Raw genomic sequence first — 13,640 nt, 5'->3', positions numbered from 1 at the left:
CGCACGTCCAGCCAGCCTTTTTTTTTTTTGATGAATTGGGATTTGAATATATATTTATCCATGGAGTATATTTGAGTTGTTTTGATGATAAATAATTGTTGGGATATTTTATTTGCACTACATTTTTTGGGATCAGGTTGCAAAATCCATCATGAGGGCGATTGCGCATTGAAAGTGCAAGCTTTGCTTGTGCGTAAGAGTCCTCCTGAGCGTTCGTAGAATTTGTTCTTAGATCTAAGAACTGTGAGTTAAGAACACGTTTCGTGAATGCCAAAAATCTTCGGAAGAAGGCTTTAAGAACACATTTGTGCATAAGAACATTTCGTGAATGAGGCCCAATGATTTCAGTTTGTCTTTGTTTGGCTGCAGAAAGTTGTTTTGCATCCACACACCGATCTGTTTGATGCAGTGACAAAGTAAATCTGCAGGACCGTGTTCACCGGCCGTCAGTGACACGTAGTGTCGCCTGCATAGTTGTGGTAGGATACATTGCAGCTGCATTTTAGTGGGCCTAAAGGAAGCATGTAGAGATTGAACAACAGGGGTTCCAGGATTGACCCCTGGGGAACCCCACAGGTCATAGCCATTTGCTCTGAGTAAAGACTTGAGACTTGCAAAATACTGACCTTCTCCCACCTCTGGTGTAATGCCTGGTTGTATGTGAAAGAAGAAACTCCTAAATTGATTCACACCCACTCCATCCATGGCTCTGTCGTTGGCATGGACACATTCCCCACACAGCCTCATTATGGCACAGGGCAAGCTCCAACTTCTCTCAGGTGGATGAAGCCCTGAATGTCATGTTTGAAAGATGAGGCCAGTCTAGTCAGGTCTGCTCCAGCTTGGCGGAGGTGAGGCCGTCTAGCATGCATGGTCGGAGGGTCCACCATCTCCTGCCAGCAGTGGATGTCACTCCATATGGCCAGTGTGCATGTTGCTGCCAGAGTACGTGAGCTGTTTTCACATCCAGCCTCAATTTCTATTCAAAGACAACTTGTCCTACAACACAGTCATTGCCATAGAATGCATTATATCCCTGTTAGACACATGCTGAATCCTGGCAAGTGTGTTTTAAAAGCTTATCTTGTTTACATCTGCCAGCTCACATCCAGAAGTAACATTATGTTGTAGCCAGTGAGTGATTGTGCGGCTAGAGATCCACATTTGACCTCTAATGTCAAACGTGATTTGTCAGGTAAAGTTATTGCTGTTAGACACTGCATGTATGTGTGTGTGTGTGTGTGTGAGATTGTGTTTGTGTACCTGTCTGACTGATCTGTAGCACATTCTGAACAGCTGAAGAGCTAATGGTCCAGCTGGAGACAGATGGCCCCTCGGTAACACTATACCCCCCAAGCCAATACGCACATGCATCACTCTCACTCACACACTCATACACACTCATACACACACATGCTCACACACTCATATTCCAAGCATGAACACATAAGAAGGGAACTGTTCATCTAATATAAAGCCAATATGCATTTCATGTTTGTCTGCACATTTTCAAAATCATTTGGTACGTTTAATGCGTGGACATGGTGATTAATTATTCCATCGTATTTTTACATCTTTGTTGAGCAATTGAAAGGCATAACAAATCATTTATTTATACAGTACATGTTTATCAATAGTGTTGAAAATGCTAATTTATTTGTTTTATACGAACAACATGTAAGAACACCAACCTCATACCAGGGAACAGAATTCTTTTTTACCATCTGATGTTTTGTTGATGTTTTAATTCCAATTTATCTTCCAATGACGATGCGTACAAGCTCGCGAGAGTGCACAGCACCAACATTGCTATGTAGGGATGCCCGGTTCCACTATTGATATCGGTCTGATATCAGCAAAAAATTCAGATTATATCGATCTGCAGCTAAAATCTCCAATATTGGCACGCCGATACAAGCAGTTCATTCCAGACTCTGCGGCAGCACTTCTATCCAGCAGCGTCAAATTCAGCATGCACAGCCCATGTGATCACAACAGCAGCGTATGCTAGCATGTTTAGCAAGAGTGATGTCGGCCATGTTGCAGTATTTTTCATTAAAGCCCAAAAAAGATGTTGCAACTGAGTGCTGAGCTTGTAATGCACTAGTTTCCCGGGGTGGCACAGAACCGGAGAAGTTTAATACTACCAACTTCATCGCGCAATTGAAACAACATCACAAAAAACGTCATGAGGATTTTCGCACTACAATGCGCTACAATGTGCCTTCAAGGCACGATCACGCAACAGTAGAATCCACACAGTTGACAAGAGTCCCTACTGGAAATATTTATTTTGGTGTAGAAAGCAGTTTTCCTATGCTTCAGCAGAAAATACATGGCAGTATATTCACTGAGGCTATTTAGGTTCAAAATGTGTAGGAAACCGGTGGCAAACAGTTTGCTGTGATCCTCCTGCAGCCTGACAAGTTGATGCAATTGCAATTTTCTGACTGCAAGGAAGCAAGAGGATACATACTCCTCCAGAGAGTGCCATCATTAAATGATGTAGCATAGATGTATGCTTTTCATGGGCAATCAGGGTTGTTGCAATGTTTCTGCAGGCCACAAGCCCACGGGACATCCGCTTGCAAATTTCATTACCTCGTTGAATCACTCTCGGATCATATGCATATTCAAAGATGTGCTCCATAGCAGCACACCCATGGTGAATACTGTTTGTTAAGCAGTCCTCCCTGAAGCATTTATCATTACATCAATAATGATTTGGCGCATCTATCCAAAGATGGGTGACACTGCTAGTTAACCTCTGTGAATGCATTCATTATTTCAATGTGGATTATTAGTTTTTACGTTTTTTTTTTTTGGCATGATTTAAAGAAAAGGTGTGGAACATCAGCACAAAGATTGCACACAGAGGCAGGTGTAGACGGTATTGGTGGTACAGTTTCCAGCATATGGGCTTGTCGTGTCCCAAGTGTACCTACTACCTGCCTCTGTCTCTGATCTAATTATGCAACGCAAACACATTTATCTGCTGGCTTCTACAAGGCTGCTTCTGTGGATTTTTTTTTGTTCCTCATCAGGCTGACAGACAGTCAACCTGCTGAAAAAAATTGTCATTAGTACCATTGTTCAAAGTGAAACTATATTGCACATTTACTGACAAGCACTATTTTGATCACATACTTGTGACTGGACAGCTGAATGGTAGTGCAGGTGATGTCAAAGAAATGCACATTCCTGTATTTTTGCTTTTAAACTATATGAAGGTATTTTGGGGAAAATAATATAAAAAACAATATAGCTCTGTGTTTGAAAACATGGCATGGGAAATCTTACATAATGTTAGGCATGATATTGTTAAAAAAAAAGTGGACTGCAGTCATCCCTCGTTTATTGCGGTTAATTGGTTTCAGACCCGGCTACGGTAAGTGAATTTCCTCAAAGTAGGATTCAATATTAATAAATGAAATAATTTCGTAGTCAGAGCATAGAAAACCTTTCTGAATATACTTTTTTACCATTATTACAGACCGGTAGACATAAATAAAACTCCTATTGTCACCTTTACAGTCCTGTTATTCTTTTTTACAACGCATTGCTCAACTGTAATGCGCAGGCTTTAAACATAGCAAACTACCGAGCTCACTAGTTTGTTCAGAAAAAAAAAGATTTTACCTGACAGAGCAAATAAGTGCACAAACACCAGGATGTCGCTGGAATAGTCTATTAAAATAATGTTAAAGAATAAAAAATGTCAAATAGCTTCAGTAAAACAATAAATGTACACAAAACTACAATCATTTTCATATTCAGCTAATCTGAAGCTTGTTTCAATTAATGGAGTAATCGGTCAGGCCAAAAGGACCAAATTTGAAGCAAACACCTACAGTTAGTGGTTGGGTCCGCAACATATCAGAAAGGAGGCAAAAATGCCCATCACTGTTTTCCAAAGTCAAAGCTGATATTTGTGAATGTCTTGTTTTGGCTAAAACACAAAAATGATAGGTCTGCTTTCAGGGAAATAATAAAAAAAAAAAAATCACATTTGAGAGGCTGAAATCAGAGAACGTTTAAAACGATTAATCGATGACCAAAATAGTTGTCGATTAATTGGGTAATCAATTAGCTAGTGATTAATTGTTGCAGCTCTGGATGTAACATCACTGATGCCTAGTGATTCGAATACCACATGTAACTTATCTTTCAACGACAGTAGCAGCACCAAAACGCATGGCAACACCGTCCATAGAAAGTCTTGCCACGAAACACAGTACTGTGCTAAAAACAATGCACATACAGCTCTGAAATCAAAAAACATAAAAGCGCATATTTAGCATGGAAATGCTGTATTTTACCGTTGTTCCGTGGCAATTAGAATTAGGGAGATTAGAAATGTTCACATCCATTACACCTCCCTGATGAATAAAACGATTATTATTATGACAAAGCTAGAAATGTGTAGCAGTTGTCTACCAGCTACAGTGCATGGCTTTTTGGATGCCATCGTATTAAATTCTTGTCATCACAAGCATTGTCTGTGATGCAGACTGGATTTGTAGTTTTGTTGCTTACATGTACGCCTCTGTGACCGCACAAGTGACAAACTGTAGCTACTCTCCTTACTTTTCTTGTTCAGAACATTTACCCTGGAGCATGAAGCACTGTTTAAGGAACTAGCGTGAATCATTTTTTTAAATGATAGTAGCTCATGTTGACTTAAGTACAGGCCTTACAAAATAACATTTCAAAGTTTACTGATTGAGTACCAGTAATCTTATTATAAGTACATCCTAAATACATCAAGCACACGGCAAACACAATCAAATTAAATTTACACAACTTTAAACAAATCAGGCCATCAATGACAATCAATTCTACGAAAATGTTTCTATACTCAGTGATATTTTCACACACTTGATTACTGCATTGCAACCTTGCCACTCACTGGAGACACAATAATAACACCAATAGAAATGTTATTCAAAAAAATGTATTAAAATCTTGAATTAAAAGTCATTCCACCAGTGTAATACAGTATTTGGACAAAATGTAAAACGATTAATGCTCCAGAGGAGACCTTGACATCACACAAAAAAAACAACCTTTGGACGAACAGTTCTTTCAGTCCCAGGAAGTCACTTTTGTAACAGCCTCCCAACAAACATGAGAGAATGTCCCACACATTTCAAAAGCACTTTAAACAGTTTCTTAAAGGTTCCCAGTCATGTCCTCACTTTGACTAGTTTTATTGTTGCAATGTAGTTTTGATAAATGCGTGTCTGCGTTTTTACTTCATATTGTATATTTTCATAGTGTCCTTCTGTGTTTTGTCTTCCTCCCTCAGGACTACAAATTAAAATCAGTAACTATGCAATAATCTGGCTCATTCTGTACAGAAGTATAAGATTGTTAATAAGATTGTTAATGTGCACTGTAATGAATGAATGAATGAATGAATAAATAAATAAATAAAATACAGGACAAATAAAATGTTGTCTTTTACATTTGAAGTAACCGTTGAAATCACTAAAATAGCCATCCATTTTCTATGCCGCTTATCCTCATTAGGGTCGCGGGGGCATGCTGGAGCCTATCCCAGCTGACTTCGGGCGACAGGCGGGGTACACCCTGGACTGGTCGCCAGCCAATCGCAGGGCACATGTAGACAAACAACCATTCACTCTCACATTCATACCTATGGACAATTTAGAGTCACCAATTAACCTCACCTGCATGTTTTTGGAATGTGAGAGGAAACCGGAGGACCCGGAGAAAACCCACGCACACACGGGGAGAACATGCAAACTCCACACAGAAATGCCCAAGGGAGAATCGAACCCAGGTCTTCCCGATCTCCAGGCTGTTACTGTGTTGGCCAACGTGCTAACCACTAGACCACCGTGCGGCCCTCACTAAAATATGCTTTCTTTTTTTCCAACAGGGGTGTGTGAGCAGAGTGGTGATCTGAGTCTACACAGACTTGTTGATGCTGCTCTCCCTCCATCCTCACCTCATCCTGCTGCAGAGTCATCACAGCGGGTCTGCCCACTGCACCAGAGCAACACGCCCACATCGCCAACTCTCTGCTTCCCCCTCTCCCTCGGCACTGATCCCACTCTGGATCTGACAGCAACTCCATGCCCTCCTTCTCATGAAGTTCCCAACGTAGTCCCCCACTTTCACCACACTCCCAGTCCCGCATCACTTCCCAACCCAGCTGTAAGCTCCTGGAGCCCAACAGGAGACACCCAGAAGAGCATTCGATTGCCTGCTGCCACCTCTCTGTCAATGACAATGATGGAGCCTGACAACGTTTCTACCCTGGCGGAGGAGTGTCTCCTTCAGCCGAGCCGCACCTGCCTTGGTTGCTTTATTGAGACCCGTGATGCCACTTCAGCACAGAACCCACCGCACGAGCCTAGCACGAGCCCTAATTCAGAAAATGGACTAAGTGTACGGATAGGGGACGTGAACCGAGAGGACTTCTCTGACATCAACAACATTAGCATCCAGTGCCTGAGCCATGCAGGGGAGGCGGTGAGTCACTACGGAGAACAGCTCCTCTCTGACCAGCTACTTAGCTTTCCCCTGCCCAAATCCTCAGATGAGGGCAAAAGAGCGGAAGGAAACAAAACAACAAATGACTGTGATGACCCCGATGATGATGCAACAACTAAGAACTTATATGAAGGACTATTATTGGACAAAGTGAGTGGAGAAGAGGTACTGTTGGCAAATGCCAGCCAGGACTGGGGCTACTTTGAATCCTTCATCAGCGAGAGCAAAATGGAACTGCTGGACCTATGTTCGAAAAATGAGCTGTCGGTCAACCTCTTCTCAGAGGAAGATGTTGATAATTTATTTGATGATGAAGATGACGACTCGACTTTAAGCAGTGACGTTTGTTCACTAAAGATTCGTTATGAGTCATTTCAGGACAACATGAGGGAGAAAACAAATGTGCTCCAGGAGGAGACACAGCTAAATTTTTTCCCTAGTGTCCTGGCCAACTGTGCCAAGAAAGAAGAAGGAGTAGGAGTCTTGAGGAGGAGTGTTGATGAGCTTCAGCCCAAAACCGATGAGCTCATCCTGGAAACAGGACAGGAGGAAAAGCCAGGGGACTGCAGTGGCGAGAGCCCACTTGATGGCTCCCAATGCTCACCCATGTCAACTCCTAAAATCAACTATGTGATAGACTTTAATTCCACAGAGGAATCAGGGGAATTTAGTGATGACAGCTCCTGTACTGGCTCCTCCTCAGACACTGTGCAGGAGGGCAAATATAAGAAGGGGCACTCCAAAAGATTCTTCAGTCCCTCCAATCCACTTAACTACGGCTTGCGCTCCAAGAGAAAGGTTCGATACAGTGATGATTACTTATATGATGTTGACTCGCTTGAGAGTGAGAAGAATGCAGAGAAAAAAGACAAAACCCCATTAGGTCAGAAAGAGGAGGAAGATGTGGACTGGTGCCCCAAAAAACGTAGGAAATCATGTCGTAAAGAGCCACCCGTGGTCATTAAGTACATCATCATCAACAGGTTTAAAGGAGAGAGACTAATGTCAGTTAAACTGGGCAAACTAAATCCTGCGGATGGTACTGTGAGTTTAAACGCCAACACAATAAGCAAATATGAGACACTGGCTCCTTTGAAGGATTTCTGGCAGGAGAAGCAAAGAAAGCGACAGGAGCAGCTGAAGCTGGTGGCCAGAGAGAGACAACAACGTGGTTTTCATCTGAACGGACGACATCATCGTCCTTTTAATTCTAGTCATCCTAAAAGGAAATACAAGTTTGCAAACAGACTAAAGGTACAAAGGGTTCACACTTTGGAGCGGTCAGTGATTGTGCAGGGTTCTTTGCCCTCTGATCAGACCCATGGGTGTGTCATTAAGGAGGAGGCCACCCCCATGGTGGGGGAGATAATAGCAGCCTCCGGCATTCCGGTAACATTGGACATAAACGGCATCTCAAACACGGTCATAACCAAAAGTCGCTCGCAAGAGAGAGAGGAGAGAGAGGGGAGGAGATTGGGAGGAACTAAAATAGTTAGGATAAGAAAATTCAAAAGCGAAGCCAGGCTGAAAAGCCAGAAAATAAAAGAGGCACAAGAAGAAGAGAGGAAGAGCATGACAAATGAAACGGGTGCCAGTGTCGCTACAGCAAACACTGACGAAACACTTACTGCTGGACTTAAAGAGGAAAGCATGAACTCCACTACAGCCAAACTTCAGTTCTCTGACAATGCCAACACAGCCGACACAGACAAGGAAAAGTTCCCATTTGTTTCATCCTCCTGCTCCCCTGACAAAGCACCGTCCTCAGATGAGGTCGAAACGGGTGTTCCTGTCATCCCAGGGGGCTACCTGCAGACCTTGCTAGATGCTACAGACTCCTCTGGAAGCTCATCTATCCCATATTTTCCTCAACAGCCGTCAAGGCAGCAGTATCCCGTGGGTCTATCCCTAGAGGAGAAACAATTTTCCTCTCTTCAACTTGCTCAAAGTTGCGTCCTCTCCCCTCCCTCAGAATCAGAGCTTCAACAGTCTCCCCAGAACTGTCCCAGCTTCCCCCAAATATGGCATCCACAGCTCTGCACCAATCATAGCCAGAACTTTGGGCCTGAGACCCCTGAAACCCCCATCTTACCCAACAACTTTACGGCTGCTGTACCCTTAAACGAGAGCCTGCCAGTGTCTAACTACAGCCAACTCAGCCCAGAGGATGAACGGATACTTTATGAGAAGAGCTACCTGACAGAGCCTGGGCTGCAGTCTGGGGCAGATCTGCAAGTTTGTCAGTCTACCTGTGTGGAGGGCCAGGTGCAATACCAGAGAGGGTCTCTGTGCACGGACAATGGAAGACTCATCAGCTATGACTCGGTAGGCTCCTTATCAGCCTCCTCAAGCAATTACAGTTCACTCAGCCTCAAATCTTGTGAGCGAGAAGGTGAGGAGGAGGGCAGAGACAGTTTCTTAGCTCACTGCAGCCCTAAAATGGTGATTCAGCAGAGTGTGGATGCCCTCACACCACTCAGGGAGTCCTCAGACCTGCTTGACATCTCTAACTTTACTCCTGACAAATTCAGACACTCGTCATTGTCAGAGCTTTCCCCGCCTGAGACCCCCAACCTCTCCCCGCAGGTGGCGGGGCGTGACATGAAGATACCAGCAAATGTTGGAAAATACCAGGATGTGAATGATCTGACTGTGGAGCGCAATAGGGACGTTAAATGGAACTGTGACATTATGCAGCAACAGGAGCACGCAGGAAATGCGTACACCGTGGAAGATAGTCAGTTTCCACTGCATAACTTTAACAACCAGGATGTCTTATGTTTAGATAAAAAGGAGCTGGGGGTTACGGAATTTGAAGAGACTGATGAAATGACAGGGCCCAAAAGCATAAAGGCAAAGAGGAAAGGCAATTGCAAACAGACAGCTGCGGGACAGAGCCCAAAAAAAGTCCGTGCCCCCAGAACACCCAAGTCCGAAAAAATAAAGTCCCCCAAACAGAACTCCCGTTCCACCAAAAAAATCAAGGCAATGTTAGAGGGGAAGGCAGCCAAGAACCAGGCAGACGGGTGTGCCACTGGCCTGCCTGACGGTACCAACACCGGAGACTGGTCTGGCCCTGGTTGGTCAGAGAGCAATAGTCTCGTCGGGGACGACCAGAGAGAGTTTGAGGAGCCCTCAAATATTCTTTCGAACATTGTCTCTGGCATGGCTGAGGTCCAGAGATTCATGATGGCCTCCATTGAGCCGCTGTGGAACCCGATGTCAGAGGCCGGTATACCCGCTGAGGCCAATAGCCTCAACCTAAAGACCCTAAAAATCTTGGCAGGCACGGAGTCTGATCTGAAGAAAAAGGGTGCCGTGCTAACAGGGGCTGGGAGAGGCAGAAAGGCAGGGGGGAAAGGAGGGAAAAACCAGGCCAAATTCAACCCCACTCATCCCCTGTTCCCTCAACTTGCTCTGGGCTGTGACATGTTTGACAAACCCAACTTCATTAACCCTGGTCCTGCGCACAAAAAGCTGTACCGTCACAAGACCAGTGCGAAGTTTCCTCGCATTGAAACACTGAAGGGGAAGCGAGCTGAGAGAGACCCAAATAAGGACATAGCACTGATGACCTCTTTTGAGAAACTGAGGTAATATTTTGTTATCAGCTGCTGTTGCACCCCCTTCTATTCCCCCCTACCCCACTATACCTGAGCCCTCCCTCACAAGCATACCTACACTGACGCTATGCCAGAGCTGCATGAGAACTACGTTCCCCTTGATTTCTCTCACTTCCTTTTTAACCCCTGAAAAGGAAATTAATATCTGCATGAAAAACTTCTTGTACGTTGCAAACTACCTATGGAGTGATTGTGTCGAGCTTGATTGAGATTTTAAAACGACCATGGCTGCATTTTTCCTTGCTTTTGTTGTTTCTGCTTTGTTTGTTCTTCCTATAGTCGTTTTTTATTCGTTTTTTTTTATTTGGTCTGGAAAAAAAAGAGAATAAGCTTTGAAAAATGTTCTGTAAGCTTTTTGAGGAGCTTTCTTTTTGTATTTTCTCAGCAAAACCTGCTCCCCCGAAGTATGTATTTATACCCCTTCCCCCTAAAGATGTAGCTATATACACAAATGCATTGAGTGACATCTACGCACCCCTCCTCCTCATCTGTTTTTGTATGCAGAATGTGGATGTCCTGTTGTTGCTGTCCTTCATACACTGCCTGGCTCATTTCAAGAGGAAAACCTACAATTAATGAGCCCTATTTAATCCCAAGGCATCTTGAAAACACAAGATGGGACCATTTTGTATTGATGACATATCAGATGTCTTTTGTTCCCCTCGAGGTCAGAATGATTTCCTTTATTGAGCATTTCTTTTTCTTCTGGAGCGTAGAGGAACTGGTTATCTACATTTACATTTTTACGCCTTGCAAAGTCATTAAAGCTCCACCCTCAGAGTATTTTTGTCATTGTTGTTGTACAGGGACATGCAATATTTGCAAAAAAAGAGATAATTATACCTTAAAATCAATGTGCCAAAAGTAACAATGCTGTGTAAATGACCTCTTATATATGTGTGAATATTGGCTGTTCCTATTTTCTATCTACTGGAATATCGGCTCCTTACAGAGACTTGCCACAAAAGGAATTCTTTGTTTGGGACTCTCTTCTCTCTTGTCTGATGAAAAGGCACCAACAGCTGGCAGTGGTACACCACCACTCACTAAACCAAATCAGAAACACTCTCCTTGTCCCACCCGCACACACACTTCGTTTGCCAAATTCAATTTACCTCAACATCGCATGGCGCTGAAAAGCAACAAGGAGAGAGACAAAGAGGAAACGTGCTCTGAAGGCTACTGGAGAGGACGAGGAGGAGAGGATGAGGTATTCAAACAAGCTTTCTGTGGACCAAGGAGAATGTAGTACAGATGTTCGAGGCTAAGCAAGGAAATGATTTGTCAGCCGGGGCTGAGCCTCGCTGAAAAGCTGTTTTGGACTGGAAATTCAAGGCAGTTTATTACACGCAGAGATTCAGATGCACGCACCGGTCCGGGATGCGGCTGTTTTTGCAGTTCGAGTTCATGTGAATGTGAAAGCAGTTTTCAGTCCAAACGGAATCAGCACTCTTGTAAATGAAGGAAGGAAAGCATGTCTTTTCATTACTTCCATGCGCGAAACTTACGTCGAACCAATCGAAAATAATGATTTATCATCTCGTTCTTGTTGGGTTTGTCTTAACACTCGTTTATTATTTGCACCACATGCTTTCACTCTGCGAGTTCTGATTTGCTTCATTTTTTCCACATAATTTGGATTATTTTCTTATGGTTTCTTTAGTTGCCTTCAGTTTTTGGTCCATATTTTGGCAGAAAACTAATACCATATTAGTGCACAATTTAAAAAAAAACAACATCTATAGTTTTTTTTTTTTATCAAGTACTTTCTGAATGAGCATGGAGAATTCAACCTACAGTCAATCCGTGACAAATAGCTGCAAAAAGGTCATTTTCTATATGTGAGAGACGCGGCTCCTTTAGCAGACGTATACACACAAGGCCTGTATTGTATTTATTTCTTTTTTTTATTTAAGGCAATGAGTGCAGACATTTGGAAGCATGGCTTCAAAACAGGCCTTGTCACAAAAAGCATTCTGGCACAAGGATGATAATAATAAGATTGCTTGCATATGGCAAGACTCAAAATCAAACATGATCTTTTTTTCCCTCTCTTCCCTCTGCCACGATCCTGCATTTCTTTTTTCCAGAATATCAGGGTTAGGACCAAGACGAGCTGCTGATGGGAAGCTCCATGTGGGTTGGAAACCCATTTAGTCTGCCTTCTCTCATTTCTGCCTATTGTCAAATTGAATGTACTTAATCTAAGTTGTTTTTTAATTCTGTTGTCAAAATGTGCCACTGTTGCGCTGCCTCATTTTAATGGTGCTAAGAAAGCTGACCTTTTTTTCCTTTTGGTTTTGTTTTCCCATGAGTTAACAAAAAAAAAAAAAGAAATGCAAACAAGATTAGGTTCCTAATCCTCCTTATGAATGTATATTCTAATGTTACGTTTGATGTATTCACTTCATGATTCTTTGACATTGATTGGAATTACTTTTCTCTTTTCATTAAAAGATCGCCAAGCTTTATATATACTGTCTAGAGTTGTTACCAGAAGGAATCTTAATGAACTCTTGACACAGCAAAATCTTGTATATTTTTTGTGTGCCAATTTGTAACATATTTTGTAAGTGTATATTTTTCTTAGAAAGTGCTGTGAAGTATTTGTGTGTGTGAGTAACCTTTTATGCGCCTCGATGGGCAGTGGAAAGGATCTACAATGACAAGTTGCTGGTTTTAAAAACCAAAATATGAAAGTATCAACAAAACACTAGAACTATTTACATTTTGTTGGGAGTTTTTGTAATAAGACCATGATCTTGTTGTGAGAGTGTTGTGTTACTGTGTAAAACACAAATAAGCAAAGAAAAAAAGAAAACCTGAAAGAAAAAATATATAATTTGTGAACAATTTGCTGTTTTATAGATTTTCATGTAAATTATTTGAGTATTATTTTGTTTTTTTGTTTTGTTGTAATTGTTGCAAAGGTTTTAAATATTTGTGATCAAGCCTGTATGGTGATAATGTAATATTGGTAACTTGCTGAGTTTTGTAATAATGTTTATGGAGTAAATATACAAATTAAAATAAGATTTTGAATGCTGCTTTCTGAAGAGAGATGACTTGTGTTTTTTAACTTTTCTTGAAGACAGTCACTTAAGAATAAACGGTGTCAATGACTTTCTAATAGGATTCAAGGATTCAGACTGTTTAAAAGGTAACGAAGAGATTATATTAGGCAGATTTGGGATACACTTAACAGCGCTGCCAATTTATAGCTGGCATGTGTTCGTCAAATAGTCCCCAATTTAAATAAGGGGCATCCTGAGAAATGGGGTTAGTCCAGGGCTCTCCAAAGTGCAGGCTGGAGGCCATTTACGGCCCGCGGCTGTTTCTTTACTGACTTGTGGCAAATAAAAAAATAATAATAATTTAACAAGAATTAAAAAAAAACAGAAACAATAGAAAAATCTGCAGTAGTTTTACAAAAATAAAGTGAAAATATGAACAGAAAAAAATTTGCAAAAATTTTATGAGAATAACGTAATATTA

General features: G+C 42.1%; 1 protein-coding gene across 2 annotated transcripts in view; it reads left to right on the top strand.

Moving 5' to 3' along the window:
• The window catches only part of nexmifb (neurite extension and migration factor b), a 111,366-nt gene extending 98,174 nt beyond the window's left edge, over positions 1-13,192 (top strand). Inside the window, exons 3-4 of one of the 2 annotated variants that reach the window (XM_054791462.1) lie at positions 5,906-10,115; positions 10,650-13,192. In XM_054791462.1, the coding sequence (XP_054647437.1) occupies positions 5,906-10,115; positions 10,650-11,013 (4,574 nt within the window). In that variant the 3' untranslated portion in view covers positions 11,014-13,192. Of the gene's footprint in view, positions 1-5,905 lie in introns of both variants that reach the window. The other variant, XM_054791463.1, reaches the window with a different exon arrangement.
• Positions 13,193-13,640: the final 448 nt, after the last annotated feature.

The sequence above is a fragment of the Dunckerocampus dactyliophorus genome, chromosome 11 (genome assembly GCF_027744805.1).
Source record: "Dunckerocampus dactyliophorus isolate RoL2022-P2 chromosome 11, RoL_Ddac_1.1, whole genome shotgun sequence".
Lineage (NCBI taxonomy): Eukaryota > Metazoa > Chordata > Actinopteri > Syngnathiformes > Syngnathidae > Dunckerocampus > Dunckerocampus dactyliophorus.
This window is presented reverse-complemented; position numbering and strand designations above follow the sequence as displayed.